Source organism: Crinia signifera, chromosome 1 (genome assembly GCF_055691185.1).
Source record: "Crinia signifera chromosome 1, ASM5569118v1, whole genome shotgun sequence".
Classification (NCBI taxonomy): Eukaryota; Metazoa; Chordata; class Amphibia; order Anura; family Myobatrachidae; genus Crinia; species Crinia signifera.
The window spans coordinates 291837103-291856929 of record NC_139217.1 but is presented as its reverse complement, the minus strand read 5'-3'; the positions used below and the strand labels follow the sequence as shown (position 1 = coordinate 291856929).

Genomic DNA, 19827 nt, shown 5'->3' with positions numbered 1-19827 from the left:
GCTAACTTATTTTGAGTTTTTTGGTAAACATTTTGCTGGTTTTTTTTCTTTCTCATTTTGCATCAACACTTTATCAGTCCGTGCAACTTCAATGCCCTCAATGAAAAATGCATAATAAGCCATACTTCTTAAAAAAACTAAAACAAAAAAAAACACGAAAACATCCTTCTGCATAAAGAGATACATTTGCCACATCAGTCCCTGTAGCACAGTTTCAAAACCATTCTGTCAAAAATAAAGTACTACAAACACTAGCTTTAGTGTAACCAGGTGACGCTACCACCCCAGATGTAGGATTCTTATTGGGATGATGTAACAGCTTAGACATCAAGTGCCACTAAAGCTTAATATTTCACAAATTCAACATACATTTGAACTGCAACACACAGATATTTCTAAAGAGTAATAACTATTGAACCCTTTTTATCATAGAAAAACTACTTACAACCATTGAAGGAAATCAATTGCAACAAAATATGTAAAAATTGACCATCTCCAGCTATTTCTTTTGTCCCCCTTTAAGTATTAAAAATGTGACTGACAGTTGTGGTGTGGAAACAATACAAAGAGTTGTCATGGCAATACATTTTCTGATGCAAGGGTTATTGTGAGCAGGCAAAAGGGCAAAAACAGTTGTCCATGTTAAGTACTAACTGCACTGCTCCCACATTGCCTGCACAATAATGTGGTGGAGAAGGGAATAGATTACAGGGAAACTAGCAGAAAGTGCAATTCTGAAGGAAAAAGTTTGTACTTCCTTCAATTCAAATGGAGTATTATGTGCAACTACACCTGTTGAAATAGCTTAGCCTGCACGTTTCAATATCTTTCTATGGAATATATAAAAATGTTCACGAAGCATGCAGCTGGTTAATGTCAACAAAAGACCTTGACAGGAACATGTAAACTATGCTTGGGGCCTAAATCCCAGCAACATTATAGAGCTGTTTCATTAACCAAGAATACTGTACAATGAATATGGGATCATTTCTACAGCTTTTTAATCTTCCAAAACATTTTTTAAATGTATATATGTGACTCCCAGTTCACAAGAATCTGAAAGCCATACATCTCATCCCTTATCCATCATCATAACAGAGTGTTCCCATCTGGCTTTTGTCTTCCCGGACCACAGTTTTATCTAGAGTAAAGAAAAATGGGTAGTGTAACTGATGAATACGTCCTATGCAATCTCTTTTCATTAGTCCTTGTGAAGCTACAAGTTGCACATCTAAAACTTATGCTCCCTGAGGACATGGTCATGTGTGACTAAGAGTTCTGTTCTAAGTTCTTTGCTTTCTCAGGATCGCTGTGCACACTCAGTTCTTAAATACCAACATGTAATCACAAAATTCATTTTGCTAGAGGACAGTCACATATATACTAAGACAGTGATGCTTCCGACATTCTGAAATGCTCCAAAAACCAACTTTTTTCAAATACTAAATACAACAAAATAACCTTCATAAAATATAACTTTTCTCCATTTACATTTTTCTTAAATGATTAGCTACTTATACTTTTAAAGTACAAGCGACTCTGAAACAAATCCCTAACATGGACAGCATTTTTAAACTTTTTTTATTTTATCATTTTTCTAATACATAAATTAAGGATCCGGAGAGTTTTAACCCAAGTCCAGTTCCTACACAAGCAATATTCTTGTTTACTTTAAAAAATGGAAATAAAATATATTCCCATTGCAAATGCTAAAAAGGTAGCTTTACAAATGAGGGCACACGTAACTCAACAAAAATCTTAACAAAACTATACAGTGTACAATTAACTGTCTGCAAGGTTCATTACTTAGCCCCTCAGTTTTCGCTACTTACAGCTTCACAGATTCATTCACATATTTATCTAGTTTTTTTTCAAGCTGCCCATCTGAATATTACCCCATAGCTATATTGCTATAAGTAAGGATTTTATTTTTTTATTTGCCATGTCTATGTACAGTCTCCTTCACTGTAATTTTTCCTTTTTTTTTTTAACTAAGCCTTAAAAAGTTCATGTCACTCTAGGGGAAACACACTTCAGAGGCAACGCCAAGAGGCCAAGACTGCAAAGCAATTAAATAAGAGGCAGAACAGTTTACATGGGATGATTAGGTGCCTGGTAATGTTACAACTTGTCATCTAAATCGATGTGGAAGGGAGGACAGGTGCTAGACATTTTAACCTGAATTTATAAATTTTAAAGGAAAAGGCCAAATTTAAATAAATATTTCCCTTTATTTCATAAATATGGAGCAGGGTTTCTCAACATGGACAGAAATGGTCCTTAGGGGTAAATTTACTAATTATACCTATTTATATAGCATCTTATTGGTTGCTATGGGCAAAATCTCTCACGTCTAAAAACTCACACTTTAGTAAATGTACCGCCTAGAACAGTGTTGCACACCAGATAATGAACACTGCACCTCTCCTATTGGTTACACTGTGTTAGTAAAATATAAGGTACAAAAATCTTGGGGAAATTTATTAACATTTACAGACACAAAGGTACATTTTGGCAAACACCTATAGGGAAAAAGGGATACTATTTAGAAATTGAATCATAAATTTGTTGAGCAACCCGACTACAGAAGAATGGTCAGAGAGTAAAACCCACAGTGTTGCCTCATTATGTCATTTTTCAAGATATTTTGCTGATAAATTAAGATATTCTGCAGGCATGGTCTGCAATTTTATAAGCTCCATTACAAGTAACTAGCCATTCTTAATGACACCATTTAAATTTGCTAACAAATGCAAATAACCAAACAAAACTTTTTCATGTCATATTGATTGTCTTTGACAACTAGCCCTAATAAAGAGGAAATTAATGTGTATGTTGATATAAGGATAATTATCATTGTAGTGGTTCGCACAAGTTCATGTTTGCATTCATTTTCCTGCTGTGCTATTGAGTATTTTAAGAGATTCGCCTGAGTGGGTGAATCAAATGGAGTTAGCACATAATCCCAGCTATATCTATTCATTATGTGATTGGCAGTGAGAATAATAATAGATTTAATTGTATGAGGATGTGGTCACCAGGGTTCCTCAATTCTGCTGCCATGTTTCACTTATGTGTATTTAACTGATGAGTGAATTCACACCGGGGGGTTAGTAAAATCATATTAAATAAAGAACATTTGCTGAAAATCACCAGACACTCATCCTCTGCCTTGTAAAGTGATCAATGACTGCCATCAATTAAAGTTAACTGCTGCCTGCACAGGGTCACTGTTTAAGGAGTTCAGATGAATGTTTGATAAAAGGAAGCCCAATATATGTTTTACAGAATAATTTGATGGGAATTGACTAGAAGAGTTGTGAATAGCAAAGTTGATGAAGGTTATATTAGTGCAGTTAAATATGATTAAAAGTAAACAAAATGGCTGCTTTACACTGGAAGCAATAAATTAAAATGGCAGTCAAAATTATGCAATGTGGAATTGTTCTAGTGGTCATGGGATAAAGGTAGACTATTATTTAACTATACTGAATAAAGGTAACATGTACATTTATTCATATATATATATAATACTTTACTTTTACTCCTTATAAATATTAAGGCTTTGTAGTCAATAGAAACATTAACTGTAATGAATTGTATTATATGTGCAATACCATGCTATGTGCAGTATGCATGTCCCTTTCGTTTACAGTGAGAAACGCTGTGGTATAAGCATCACGAGACTAACATTACAGCGACAAACGCTGTGATATAAGCCCATGAGACTAACATTACAGTGAGAAATGCTGTGGTGTAAGCCTCATGAGACTAAGATTATAGCGAGAAATGCTGTGGTGTAAGCCTCGGGAGACTAACATTACAGTGACAAACGCTGTGGTGTAAGCCCCATGAGACTAACATTACAGCGAGAAATGCTGTGGTGTAAGCCTCATGAGACTAACATTACAGTGACAAACCCTGTGGTGTAAGCTCACAAGACTAACATTACAGTGAAAGATTTTCAAGTCTTATCTCTGACATATTCCAGTATTTTAAGGGTGCATAATAATTTAGCTTCATTACACTGTGGCCATGTTCTTAATTTATAATTATTATTAATTATTTTTTTTAGAACAAATGTATGTGATTCTGTATTACAGCAGACAATATGGGTCACTTTGCAGTCATGGCCAATCTATAGGCATTCTGCTTTACAGCAGCCTTATAAAGAGCTCAAATTTCCATTTATCCAACTGCCCACCCATAATATATATATTTAGATATATATTTATACGCATATATAAAACAAAACTTCTCTCTCAATGTCAGTACACAAAAGGACCTCATCACACTGCAAAAAAAGCAGTACCCACTTTGGTCAATTGAAAAAAAAAGCATACATTAAAATTTTTTTGTACATTTTTTCTTTTTTTTTTATCTGCGAAATTACCTAAAATAACCAAATACTGCTAAAAGCACTACCTACATAGGCAAAACTTGGTATTGCATAATTTGTAAAAATTTTAACCCATACCTGCTCCCTCCCTCTTTCCCACATTAATTGGAAGATGAAAAACATGAAAGGTTAGTAGAAAAAACACCAAAATACTGAAAATATTGCTGGTTGATTACTACTTTTTTTAAGCGGCAATTATACACAGCTATGATATGCTTTATAAATGTGAGAAGGTATAGCTGTCTAAAAAATCCAGGATGTTACATAATTGTTCTTTCCTTTATGGAGTACAAAATATTTTGTCATAAAAATGGTAAAGATTTAAAATGATAATAAATGCAGCAAAACAAGTTTAGTGATGTCACCTTTTTTTTTTTAAATTCAAGGCAAGGCACGTAACGTGGACACTATATTTTCGTGCAAATTAGAACTACTGGATAGTGTATTAAATTACTATTCTCCTTTTTTTACCATATGAGTTAAAAGAGGCATAATTCTGTAGGCCATGTGAAATTACACTTGATCTTGAGGATATGGGTTAAAGAGCGAGTTACTGACAGCGTCAGAGCAGAAGAGCGTGGTCACTTGGCCACTGCTGTTCATATTAGGCAGACTGACAGTTGAACTGTACGGTATATATGTTTGTGTCTTGGCTCTATTTTACGAATGCTGATGCCCACCCCATTTCCCCACAGAAAACGATAATTATAAATAAATAAAACACTTGGCCCCTTAATGGGTAGCCAAAACATTATAAGTGCTACAAATCCTTTCCTTTCAATATTTCAAATACATGATTTGTCTGGAGTTTTCTTTAAAATAGCCCTCAAAAACTGAGGGAATTAAATATCTGTAATCTTTTTTTTACCTGTCATTACCAGAGGGCCCACATGGAAAATCATAGGTTTATTCTGGCTCTAAGCAGGTTGTAGCTTTGAAAGCCCTATAGTTTAGAGTCGCAGGGCTAAAGGACTAACTATAATTATGCCCCATTAAATAATTATTTAATAGCACTTGCCTCTAATTTAATCTCTGTTTGGGCAATATGTCCCATTGTTACACTGATTCTTGAGCTGGGAACTCTCTATATGTACAAAGGCAAATGATTTCAGCAATAATTCGACGGACAACAAATCTGCTGACATCTCAAATTAGGTAGCACATAAAAAAACAATGCAAGGTGTATACCAGGGATTCTTGTAGTTACATCTCTTCCTGAAATTAATGATTGAAGGTCATTTAGTATTTTCTTTCCACATGCTGTAAAATATGACAACTCTTCTATATAAGGAGATCCGCAGTATGGGCAGAATTGTGGCCCATTATTCTGCAGCGCTGATGCTGTCTCACAGCCTTTTTTTAGTGAGAAAAAATGGGAGTAGTGTTCCCATGCGTAAACAACAAGAAGACTAAAACCAAACAGGACTAGCTTATCATGCAATTATTAAGGCATCTAGAAAAGTCATATAAAATATATTGTCGTGGAGAAAGAGTGCCTATTTCCCAGCGGACATCAGTTAACAAAGGCTAGTTTAGCAGGAGTTGCATTCTACCCATCCGTGAAATATATTAGCCACCCTTTCAGTGTCACGACTGCTTCAGCCTTAACCCCTTAGTGCTCTGAAGTCCTGAAAGCTAATGCTTTGCATTGCCTTGCAGGTCCTGCAAGTACAAAAAAAGGTTAAAGGAATCAGTGATTGTAAGTGCTGCAAATGCTGGTCAGTTTCCTCTCTTTTTCGTGTTTTTTTTTTCTTCTTTTCTTCATGTCCTTTCTTCCTTCTTCTGTTCATTTATTTATTCTTTTTTAAGTTTTTTTTTTTAATTAGTTGCTTGTCTCTGCTTGAAGAAAGGGTTCTCCAATTATATTTAGCCCATAATTTTGGACATTGCTTGGCAGGATTGATGTCCTGTTTGATACTTGAAAAGGAACCAAACTAGCCCAGGTACCAGGACTGAAAAAGAAAAACAGAGAGAGAAATTCAATCAGTATAATGAATTACTTTAATTTGCCTGCTCACATCTCACCCAATGAAACAGCGTGTTGGCAATTTTTAGGCAAAAAAAACATTCAATTTATAACAATATAGAAATCCTTACTCATTATAGCAACAACATAAAATATACTAAACAATATCAGTAAATGCATTTGAACCAGGGGATTTTACAATGGTAATGAAGATAAAGTATATAGAAATTTAGCCAGTGATTGGAATAGTTGAATCGAAAATAGTGTGGATTTTACTTAATGCTGAATAACAAGTCCACTACTTTAGAAATGTTTTATATATTTGGGGGGGGGGGGGGGGATGTAACTATCATTGTCCGCTTGTTTAGCACAGAAAAGGCACTTTTTAATGAAAAATGGACTTTAAATTTAATTTTTGTTTTTCTATTAATTATATTTTATTCAGGTCAATGTTAGTAAGTGTTTTTGGTTTTATTTCTAGCCAGGAAGCATAGTATATTGAAGTATACTTTGTCTGCACTCTATGCTACCAGCTACTTTTTAAGTTCTTTTTTTTCTTATGACCTTGCATGACCTCTTTTGTCCTCATCGCCTAGTGAATCTTTATGCCAGCATATTCATGCTGCAAGCTTAAAGCTAAGGACAAATGATGACATAGGTTAAAGGGATGTAGGGAAAAGAAACTTGTCATCTAAGAATAATGCCAGTAATTGAAACGGTTTGCTGTGTTCTGGGCCTCAGGGGCAGATTTATTAAGCTTGGAGAAGAGATAAACTGGAGATAAAGCGCAGAAAAGGTAAAAGGAGATAAAGCACCAGCCAATCAGCTCCCAACTGTCTTTTTCAATCACAGCTGATTGGCTGGTGCTTTATCTCCTTTTACCTTTTCTGCGCTTTATCTCCAGTTTATCTCTTCTCCAAGATTAATAAATCTCCCCCACAGTTACTAAATGGAAATTGGCTGAGGTACAGTGTAAAATCCTGTTTGATCAAGTCACGTATCTTTATTTGTGCAGTAAGCCTAAATCTCTGTAGCGTGCATGAATTTGCATGATGGTATGAGTGTTGGAGAAAAAGTCTACATTGGTCGATTGGATGACGGGTGGAGCGAGGACGACCCATGCACACATTTTCTCATTTTGAAGAACAGTGCAAATATAGGAACTCATTTTACACAATAAGACTAACAAACATCTGGGGATGGTGCAGCTTATTGGGTAGAAAGGCAAGCTGACATATTGTTCTTAAATTTGAAAAATCTAAAAATGAAACCTCATAGCAACTAATCAAATGCTATCATCTCTCTCTCTCATATATAAACACAGGGTTGCCCTGTGCAAGTCTGCACAGAATAAGAGATCAGCACACCACCATTTCTATCATATAAAATATTACAGTTTAGTGAAAAAATGGATTAATACCATTTTTTCACTAAACTTTAATATGTTAAAAATGAGTGGTGTGCTGCTCTCTTAGGGGGGTATTCAATCACCGGCGACCATCTCCTGAGGGGGAGATGGCCGCCAGGCCATATTCAATGCTGTCTTCCCCGACAGCATTGAACAGGGGAGCTCGGCAGAACGAGCCCGACTTCAAAAGCAGTCAGGCTTGTTCTGCCGAGAACGGCCGGGAAGTGACGAGCTTCCGGCTGAAGCTCGCATCTTCCCGACTGCAACTCGCAGCCACGCCCTTTTCTCCTCCCACTGCAGGCGGGACATTGAATCCCACCTGCGTGTTCTCAGTCGAGCAGACCGAGAACGGGACAGGGTCACGGCTGTCAAGCAAGCTCGACAGCCGTGACCCCCAGATTGAATACCCCCTTCCTCTCTCTCTATCTACACTATATATATATATATATATATATATATATATACTGTATATATATATATATATATATATATATATATATATATATATATATATATATAGAGAGAGAGAGAGAGAGAGAGAGAGAGAGAGAGAGAGAGAGAGAGAGAGAGAGAGAGAGAGAGAGAGAGAGAGAGAGAGAGTATGAGTTTTTCATATATATCCAACCATAGCCTTTAATTTTCTAGGATGTAATAGAGAAATAATAGACAGAAGTTGAGTTATGTTTTGGAAGCTTTAGTAAATTGACTTCATAGTGTAATATGGAAATGCGAATTAAAGGTAGGTAATATGCATACATTTAGTATTAATATATGTGCTTTTCTCAATACAGTTGATATTACATCAAAAAAATAACTACAAAAATAATTCTATTGTATAATATGAAAATTAAATGACACAATTTACATATGATGGTATCATTCTAAGGACATCGATTATTCCATGACTGACATACTGTATATAAATATAACCTAGAATCAGCAACACTAGCAAAGCATAATATGACACAACTTGTTTATAGAATTCAATATATCTTCTTTACAAAAATGGTAATTTACCCTAATCTCTATTATTTTACTCTATACAGGTCAAATGAATTGGTTCTTAGTAGCAACTTTTACAATGACCTTTACTTGGCATTTTCATACTGGTCTTGTTCTTATATTCATTTTGCAGATCAATTTGTTGCTGGCAAGGATCTCACAAGAGGAAAAATGTTATTGTATTTTTATTTATTTTTATAATAGTGTATTTAGGGTTTGTTAAGTGCATACTTGACTACTAGGCTGGAATACTAGCTTGCAGCTTTTTTGTTTGCAATGATGTGTGTGTGTGTGTGTGTGTGTGTGTGTGGGGGGGGGGGGTGTCTGTACTTCAAAACTATGGGTGAATTTTGCTAATAGACGTAAAAAAAAAAAAGAATGAGCCTGAAGTAGGATTTCAGGCCTCAGTGGGCATGGGTAATAGTGCTTTGGACCTAGCATATTATCACAGACAGGGACCGTATCAAATATACATCTTGTTCAGAGTACAGCAGAGCAGGAGCTGTTGGGTATACTACATTAATGGCTTGCCAGCGGATGCTGCTTCAAAAAATATCACTGCTTTAGAGCAGAGGTAATGATCATTTCATTTTTTCATGTACATAAATAAATGGTTCAGGTTATAAATAACAACAATAATCATCATCATCACAATATGTGTTTTGTGTTAATTTCATATAGTGATATACAAAGCTTTTACTGCAAATATCTGTAAAACATTTGTTTAAGTCAAAGCTACCCAAAAAAGAGATTTATTTAAAGTGACAAGATACTTAGGAGATAGACATAGGATGGATGGATCGATCAATAGAATGTTAAATAGATAAGATGCAAGCAATGCAGAGATAGGTTTTTTGATAGATAGCGAGAGAGAGAGAGAGAGAGAGAGAGATAGAATATTGTATATACGTTTGCTTACCTCCCAACATTACCCTAGGGACACAATGCTCTGCTTTCCTCTTCATTTAGGATTACCATCACCTTTGTTCAGACACCATTCTTATTACCTGACCAACCTGTTCAACACAGGTGATGGCAATTATACATTTAGAGGGAAGGCCAGAAACAGAGCATTGTGTCTCTCCTGGAGAGGGTCATGTTGGGAGGAATGCATTTGTTAGATAGACATTCGATACTAGGGTGATAGGTAGGTAGGTAGGTATGTAGATAGATGGATAGATCGGCAGTACAGATGGGTCATGGGTTCTATTCTCACCATGGCTCTAACTGTGCAGAGCTTGTATATTCTCCCCGTACTTGCGTGGGTTTCCTCCGGGTACTCCGGTTTTCTCCCACAATCCAAAAATATACTGGTATGTTAATTGGCTCTCAACTCATTAACCCTAGAATGTCTGTGTGTGCGTGTACATGTGGTAGGGAATATAGATTGTAAGCTCCACTGGGGCAGGGACTGTGAATGTTCAACTATACTCTGTAAAGCGCTGCGGAATATGTGTGAGCTATATAAGAATCTGTTAATAAGTAAATAATAGATAGATATATTGAATACATTATAACACTTATAAAGTGTGTGTGTTCCAATGAAAAGTATATAATGAATGCCTTTGACTATGTTAACGAAGGATTCCCTTAATTTGTTAAAAAAAAAAATGTAATGCCTTTCTAATTAAAAGAGAAAATTATTCTAATATTTTGATTACAATATCATTTTTACCATTACTATTTACAAATGAAGCAATATGCTGTGTAAGAGTATGTTTTGTACAAATTTTGTGATTTACTTGCTTATAATTATTTGATTAACGAACAATACAATTTTAGGACCAAAAAAACCTTTCCTTTGAAAAAAAAAAAAAAAAAAAATTGAAGACGTGCAAAGTAGATGCAAACGTCACAACCTCGTCTTTTGTATGAGTGATGAAAAGAGAACATTATATTTAGATGAAATAAGGTAGCATAATAATGGCTTGCATACTTTTACATGTGTCTCCATCATTTAATCCAGAATTTCCCAAACGTTTTTCACAAGGCACCCTAACAGTTCAGGTTTTAAGGATATTCAGGCTTGTGCACAGATGTAGCCATGCACGGCTTGCTGCATGATGGGCTAGGTTGCAACTATTCACAGTCATTGCTAGAGAATAAATGAAGCAATCGACGGCTACGAATATTTGCAGCCTGGTGCATTGCAGCAAGACACATACAGTAGCACCAAAGATGAGTATGGCTACACCTGTATATAATCATCATCCCACATTAAGGAGAAAGTCCATTCATTATATAGGCTGGTATGTATATATGTATGTAAGTAACCTTCCCTGCCAGCAGCCTTACCCTAACCTTCCCTGCTGCCGCATAACCCCCCCCCCCCACCCCCCGCAGCAAAACCCTAGCCTTCCCTTCACACAGGTGCTTCAAGCATCGGGATTGTGACAGGTGTCAGCATTCCTGTGCCAGTCTTGCAACTGCTGGTTTCCTGATTGCTAACATGCCAAGTACATCCCATATAAAACTCATATCAGTATTGGATATGTGTGTACACCTGTAAGTAGCAGGTCAAGCCAAGGGAGATAAAGCACCAGCCAATCAGCTCCTGTCATAATCCGGTTTTGGCCAAACCGGTCCTCAAGATCTTTTAACAGTCCACATTTTCCAAATCACCTATCTGGTGCACAGCTGTAGTCATTACTGACTGTGACATGACCCAAATCACCTGGCTGCTGCACAGGTGTAGTCATTACTAACTGTCACATTGTCAAACCTGCTGCATTCATTCCTATTATAGATCCACAGGTTCCCTGAAAAACATGAACTGTTGGTAGATCTTGGGGTCAAGTTTGGCCACCTTTGCTCTAATCCAGGGGTGGGAAACCTCAGGCCCGGGGGCCGTATGCGGCCCCCGTAGCCAGTCTGAGTGGCCCGCCCACCCGCCCGGCGGCTTTGCTGGTTGTCAAGTACAGGGGAATTCTCGTGAGAGGTCGGTAGTTCTCGCAAGATTCCTCTTAATCAACAGCAGATGGAGACTGTCAGTCCTATTCAGCGGCAGCCGCCGTAGTGTGGGATGGCTGCAGCAGGACAATTTGTAAGGGAAATTTTTACATATGGCCCCCGAAGGATTTTTTTCCCCATACAAACGGCCCTTGGCACAAAAAAGGTTTCCCACCCCTGCTCTAATCCCTTGATTTTATGCTACCCCAAAACTTATTTCAGTTTCGTTTGCTGATGCAGATATGTTTATATACCCTGTACTTGTCCTATACTGTTGTGAACTATAAGTCACCATTTTCTTGTTTTGTTTACTTTTATGAACTCTGTAAATGGACGCTGGGGATCCCTTGTGGTGCCATATAAATAATAGATAATAATAATAATAATAATAAGAACATCACTGTTAGGTGCTGGTAGTTTATATCTGTATACTTTAGCTCTCTCTAAATCACCAGTGTGTAAGCATATGAATCCTTAAAACCTGGACTGCTAGGGTTTCTTGAGGTCAGAGTTTGGGAACCACAAACTTAGACTCTGCTAATAATAACTTATGTTATGTGGGTGGAAATGAAGTGACTGTAAACTAATGTGGGTGCTGCATGTGTTACTAAAATTAAAGCACTTCTAATTGAAGCAAAAAGCAGTAAATACCCTTGTCTTTTACAAAGCTAAAAACACAATTTGCTCTTGTGGGTGTTGCAGTACCAGATGATCCTCCTTTCTTACAGCTCTTCTAAAAATCACTTGACAGGAAACGTAAGATTAACTTTGTTCTACCTAAGTGAACAAAGAGTGCTTAGAGCAGGCAACTGGTTTACCGCAGGGAGAACTTTCCTGTGTTTTTTTTTTTTAATCCTGCAGGAATCTGCAGCGTCCGCTCAGAGAGTATGAAAGACAGAAGAAAACATTTGCTTGAACAGAAGAAAAAAAAAGTGTTTTCTTTACTTTCAACATCTTGTATCTGGACCATCTCATTCTGGTCACACAGCAGATCCTGCTGTTTCTCTCCCATAAATGTTAACACTGAGTTCCCAACATGGACGTCTGTTAAATGGACATTATTGATTCTTATGGTCCATTGTTCCCACTGCCCCACATTCTAAGTCCCTGAAGTTCAAGTTCATTCTGGAATTACATCATGTCTCGTTTCTCCTGGTTACCAGACAGCCTGAGACGTGATCACAGCTACATAAAAAAAAGGGGGGGAAAAAAAAACAAACAGCCTTCTTCACGCTTCGGCTGGTCCTATCGATTTGAGCATAAACTTATTTCCCCCTTTCTTAGTTCTCTTAGGCATGCTGCAATTGTGGGTCCTGGCTAATTTACAGATTAGGTTCCAAATTAGATTATCTAATGGCATTTTCCTAGATTGTTGATCCATTTCCTGTAGAATGCCAGCATGCAGGTCTGGCCAGTGTACAATCCATCTATACAGAAGAGATCTGGAGACCTTTGGGTGGAGAGTATTGTCTTATGACTATGCAGGTCCTGAGAGCTGTAATGAAAATAAAGCCTTCCTGCAACTTGATCAGCCAATCAGGTATGTGGTTCCTGGGTCAACAATGTCTAGGTCGACAGTTACTAGGTCGACCACTAATGGTCGACAGTGACTAGGTTGACAGCTTGAAATAGATGACATACCATAGGTTGGCATGACAGAAGGTTGACACACGCTTAAGGTCAACATTGGCATGGTCGACACCCACAAGATCGACAAGCGTTTTTCACAATTTTTTGGGGTGTAGACCGACTTGGCTCAAACTTTACCATCCAAGTGGGCAAAGAGTGAGAATATAATAGTGTGCCCGAAACATTGGGACGCAGTACATTTAAACCATGTCGACAAATGGTCGTGAAAACCACGTGTCGACCTTGTCGGCATCGACCATGCACATGTTAAGCTTGTGTCGGACTTCTGTCGATGTCCACCTACGGTATGTTGACAATTTTCGGATGCCGACCTAGTCACTGTTGACCATTAGTGGTCGACCTGGTGACTGTTGACCTAGACATTGTCAATCTCTTATACCGTAACCAATCCTGCTTCTAATATCAGCGCAGTTATTATTGAAAAAAGAGCAAAAAGAAAAAGCAGAAGAAAACTACTCTATCTATCTATCTATCTATCTATCTATCTATCTATCTATCTATCTATCTATCTATCTATCTATCTATATAAAATAAAAGCATAAATGGGAGCTGCCAGACTGCTTTCTCAATCAAGGATTTAACTTCATAAACTTTATAAATAGGAAACAGTGCAAACATCTGTCATGTTTAATCAGAGAATAGAATAGAACGTTTACTTATTAACGATGTATTGGAACTTAAAGCAGGAGTTTTACAGACAAAAAGTAGAGACTGACTGCCGCCTTTGCCTTCTCTCTACACAGAGGGGAAACTGCAGTGCGCTCACAGGATAGAGCTATCCTCAGAAATCCTAGTAACAATCCAGCTGCTGCACTGTAGTCATGTATCACGATAACACACTGAGAGCAGGAAATGCTGACCTAGTGTTTTCTGGTGGGTAATTAAGCAGAGTTAAAGAAAGAAAAAAGCAGACCCTATTTTAGGCTAGGGAGGCACCAATGGGTTGATGTGAAAAACCATGTTGCTGTGTAATATAATACACATTAAAACACACACACACACACACACACACACATATAGGTGCTGGGATAGAATCAGCACTCCCCTTTAAATAGTGTCAAATGACCCGGGTGCCTTCAGTATATGTAGAAAAAAGGCTGCGTCACTCCTGGGTTGGTTTCCGTGGTGTTTTTATATCATCATATTGTTATAAAGCCTTTTTTCTACAAATTTGTATATATTTCATCTTTATATGCCTGGTGTCCGTGAGTCTCCGAAACACTGCCATCTGCTGACAGAGAGTTACATATAGTACATCTCTTTCTCACACATGCACAAACACAGAAGGTATTGGGTTCTTTTCTGCACTGTCAGACTGACATCTCCAGAATATTAGATAGATCAAATTAATTTATTTTTGTTTAGATACTCTTGTTTTAAAAACTAAATAAAATTAAAATAAGTTGTGTAGAGGCTTGGGAGATCAGAGAGTTATGTACAGTAGTTCCCCCTTCCAATTTTTGTAGACACAGACATACATATACTGTATAATAATAGTCCGTACACCCATGATGATCAGCGGCTGGGTGCTGGCATCGGCAAGTGCATGCACGCATGACTCAGGCGGGCAATGAACAACAGCGAGGGGAGCGTGGGGGCCATGCTGCATTCCGCTTATAACCAGATTAGAAAAGTGCTATATAAATATCATTATTATTATTAGAATGGACCAACCCAGGAATTCAAGCAGGGTGATAAGAAGGGTTAAACCCTGGTCGCCCTCTGTATAATGGGCAGTACAATGGGTAATCTAGGTGTAGTGTTAAAGCACCGGACCTGGGTCAGCGTCTGACACAGCTTTGTAATGTGAAAGGGGTATTAGTTGTGGGAGTCATTGTTGCTATTACTGTGAAGAGGTATACAGTAGCTAACAACATAAGGATCAGGAGTACGATGTAATATATTATGAAAAGCTAATCAATAATTAGCTACATAATTAGCTAGGAGACTCCCAGAAACAGTAGCAATCTACCTGACTCCATGAAGAGTCTATCAAATCTCCCTGATTGCACCATACCTCTAAGTTCAGTTATATTCTTGAAAATAAAATCTGAAATATATACATTCAAATGGAATTATTAATGCCATTTCCTGTATTAAGGTACAATGATGTTACATACATTTTAAAATAAGATTTCTTTTGGCCACTTTTATGGAACCTCTTGAAAAAACACAATACACAAGTATGCCCTAAAAAAGTTTTTGTGTCTTTTTAGCATCAGGTAGGTCTTACTTACTGCTTTAGGGCTAGTTTACATTTGGATACAAGCAGTGGCGTTATGCCTTAAAAAGAGATGGGTGGTCAGTCCACCGGAAAACTATTAAATATGACTACAGCAGATTCGTAGGTGCCCTCTAAATAAGTAGCATACCACAAAATACAATAATACATATATTGGACAATTTAGTAATACAATATAAAAACATTTTAAAAGGCAACAATAATGCATACTTGTCCAATGAACATTTAATCAAATGATCTACCAAGTATAGACTACGCTAACATTGCTATGACCACCAGCTAAAAGAGTAACCAGCTATTTTGTGCAGTTTGAATAGCAGCTATATGGTATAGTGACTCAATAAGGTTCTGGTAGGCTGACATAGGTATCTGGAGCCATGCTGACTATAGTGCATCCCACAGCTGCTGGTGGGTGTGTGTCGGGTTATCCATAGAGCGAACATGACGATCATGGTGGTCTCAGAGATTTACAACTGGGTTAAGTCCAGGGAATTAGGAGTCCAGGGACGAATGTGGAAGCCTTGGTCGTGCTTGTACAACAACTGTTGGAAATTTCTAGCCAGGTGATGTGCTGTATTGTCATGTTGGATGATCCCATCTGCCCCAGGAAAGAAAATCCACATGTATGTGATCTGTAAAGATGGATTCATAACCAAATCGTTGAGAGTTCCTTCCACTTAGATGAGTGGGCCTGGAGAATGCCACTCCCAAAACCCTAACGTTGCTGCCACCAGCTTGTGTTCTTCCGGCAATTGGTTACAAGGTGTTTGTTCTACAATGTTTCTCACCTGACATATGAACATCCATTTGTCTGATGAAGCACAAAACTTGACTCATTGAAGAAGGTGACCCTTTGACAATCAGCGGAAGTCCAATTCTGATACTACCTTGTAAATTTAAGCCTTTTCTACCACTATAGCCTATTCAATAGCATAGGTGCAGTGACCATCCGCTTGTTTCGGAGCCCCATACACATTAGAGTTCAATGAACTGTTATTTTAGATACTTCTGGTAGCCCCTAAGTTTAAATTGATGGTGAACTGCTCCACTACAATATGCTGCTCGGTCCAAGCGCACCTTTACAACCGACATTCACTGCAGTTTCCACTTCAATTATTCACAATGGTGCCATTTGTCCAGTCTCGATACACCTTTGCCACAGCTACACATGAACAGTTACCAAATTGAGCTGTTATACTACAATCCTTGGCCCGTAAGCCGATAATCGTTCTACATGTTTTATGATATCCAAATTGTTGTACGGACTGATAGAAATGTGCTTAGAACTTTCCTTTTCTTATACAAGGTGCTTTGGAAAAAACCCAATTCCAATGACAATTAAAATAAGACTACCATGCTGTAATGATTAAAAGTAGAGAAATGTGTCCGTCATTATATTACTAGTGGTTATTTGATCACTTTTGGAGATTCCTGTTCTCTGAAGAATATAATCAAAATTTCATTAGTGAAATGGACTCTATTTGTTTTAGTACTGTACAAAGCAATAATGAGAGAAATGGCACAAGTCAATTCATTGTCAATGTTTGAGTTGTAAACGGCAAGCAGCTAAGCTCCGTGTTGAATAGCTTAATTGGTAGGAGATTTTTTTCATATATTTGATTTATGAACTCCTGATTTCAAGTTGCTCAGTATATAGTTCCTCAAACTCGGTCCATAGGACCCCACACAGTTCACATTTACAGGTTACCCAACAGGTGCACTCATTACTGACTGAAACATTTTAAAAGATCCACAGGTGGAGCTAATTATTTCACTTGTGATTCTGTGAGGAGACCTGCAAAACATGCACTGTGCGGGGTCCTGAGGACCAACTTTGAGAACCTGTGCTCTAACCTGTACTGCTTAAACTGGACAGTGATTGGAGAATTGAAAGGTAGTTATATATTTAATATATCCTGGAGCCTATGGGTGGAATATACTACCAGTTAGTTCAAAAGGTTTACAACTGGGAAACATATAACACAAGAAAAGTATTTGATGTATCTTGAATATTTTCTAGTACAAACTATTAGTGTGCAAGTTGATTCTTCAATGCATACATTCTGGGACAAGTAACTCACACAAACCTTTATTTGCAGAAAGAGACTATCCACTGATACCAGGACCAGGAAACCAAAGCTCTCTTACAACCTTTCCTATCTGCACACCATTATCAGTCTAATCATGGAATTTTTAAATATAGAGTATTTATTAAAAATAGACTTAATAATATTTGGGGGTCTATTCATAAAGCAGAGAAAAACCCTATTTTGTGGAAAATCTGGCTTTTCTCAATTTGGTGGTATTCACGGGTTACAAGTTTCTGACTCCTCCAGCATTATCCCAGCTCTGTAGCTGAATCTTCATGAAAGAACAGAAAGCTTCCACTCCGCAGCTGTATACAGATTTGCCATATCAGGATACTACAGGAACTTTACTTTAATGCGAAACAGCAGGGAAGCTAAACAATTCCTTGCTCTTTGCCTGGTACGTCCCCTGAACTTCCTCTCCTCCAGTACCTACACAGAAGGAACTAGCTGGCTGACTCAGAGCTCCGCAGTAAACTGCTGGAGAAGACATCACCACTGAAGCCCTGGAGAACGGTTTGCATCACTAGAAAGGTTAATTGTTACTTATTGAAGCTACAGTATATATCGTATCAAACAATAGCGATGTACAGTATAGTGATAAGTAACAATTCACTTTTCATTATGTACATAAAAGGACCCTGTTTATGAATAGAGCCTGACATTCATGATCGCCAAATTAGACATTTTTTGCTGGACTATGTGAACTATGGATTTTAATGGAAGTTATTCTCTAGCCATGACTTTCAGCAGTAGGAGATTCATTACTGTTATTGTGTTGTCTGGAAAGCGATGGTGGAAGAATTGGGATGCAATGGTTGGATGCATATAATGTCTACACTATTATTTGACTGTGTGTAAATGTGCACTTGATTCATGTTGTACTTTGTTTTTGTTAAGAGATGTTCAGCACCCATTAGCATGCAGTACTGTATTTTACACATTTGATGTGTTCTATTAAGACCATTATTATTCCTATTAACATGCAATAAAATGTTCCTTCTATACAGAATACACCCAATATGCCATACAAGGGATTGCAGTTGGCAGTAATAAGGTCAACAATCAATAGATCCACCGCTATTGTTCAACAGGCCATAGGTCGGCACATGGAAATGTCGACATAGACGCGGTAAACATATATAGTGCCCATGTCGACACATACAACAAAATCAGTGAAAACTCTTGTCGACATTTTTCAAGTCGACCTTCATGCCAAAATATTGCTTGTTTTGACCTTTTGACCACGTCAACTTTAGGTATGTCGAAATTTTCCAGGTGTCAACATATGGCATGTCGACCTATTGACTGTCCTTCTTATTACTGTCAACCAAATGGACCATACCCCATACAAGGTTGCTGGGTCTTTCTAAAACTTACCTCTGTCCGGTAGTCTTCTGGAGCATGGCTGCCTCAGTCTTGCCATGAGAAGCCCACCAGTTCAGGTGACACATTTTAAGAAGAATATGTCCCAACAAAAACACAATGGGACACAGGAAATTAATAATTCTCAGACCCAGAGGCTCCTAAAGGTAAGACTCGACAGGCTTACTCCATAAGAGGAACAGACCATTTTTGCTTGTATGTGAAACAGAAAAACATGTAAATGATAAATTCATGTAAACTGTAATTCTAAGCACAACAGCCATAAATATCAATAAATCAAATGCATGCATATCTATGCCACCATCACCCACAACACAAATCAGGTAATACCTCTGTCCGCCAACAAAACAGTATTCTACGAAATACTTCCATTTTTTTTACCATTCTTATGTATAATCAGAGGGAAATGTCACTTCTATCAAGCAAGTGGCAGATAATTAGCATTGTATCTGGTTAGTAAGCTTCCTAGATCATTACAGCGTTATGGAACACATGCTTTTCTCTTGCTTGAACATGACTAATTGGATGAGAACGGTATCATGAAGAAACCAGTTAGCATGTTAGTATTAGATGGTTACTTCATTGGTTAGTTTACCGCTGCATGTACATCAAGGGGCTGTGTGTGGCAATATGTAAGGATGTACATACAGTGTGTAATGGTAAATATGCAACATGTCTATTCACAATACTGTTACACATCTACATTTACTGTTAAGTTAATTATCAATATATATGCAT

At 37.6% G+C, this 19827-nt stretch overlaps 1 protein-coding gene across 8 annotated transcripts in view; it reads right to left on the bottom strand.

The window, feature by feature from the left end:
- Positions 1-19827, bottom strand: part of NFIB (nuclear factor I B) — a 370296-nt gene that overhangs the window by 1563 nt on the left and 348906 nt on the right. For all 8 annotated transcript variants that reach the window (XM_083185921.1, XM_083185919.1, XM_083185927.1 and 5 more), the window contains one exon: positions 1-6351. This exon is cut by the window's left edge and continues 1563 nt beyond it. In XM_083185921.1, coding sequence (XP_083042047.1) covers positions 6222-6351 — 130 coding nt within the window. In that variant the 3' untranslated portion in view covers positions 1-6221. The remainder of the gene's footprint in view (positions 6352-19827) is intronic.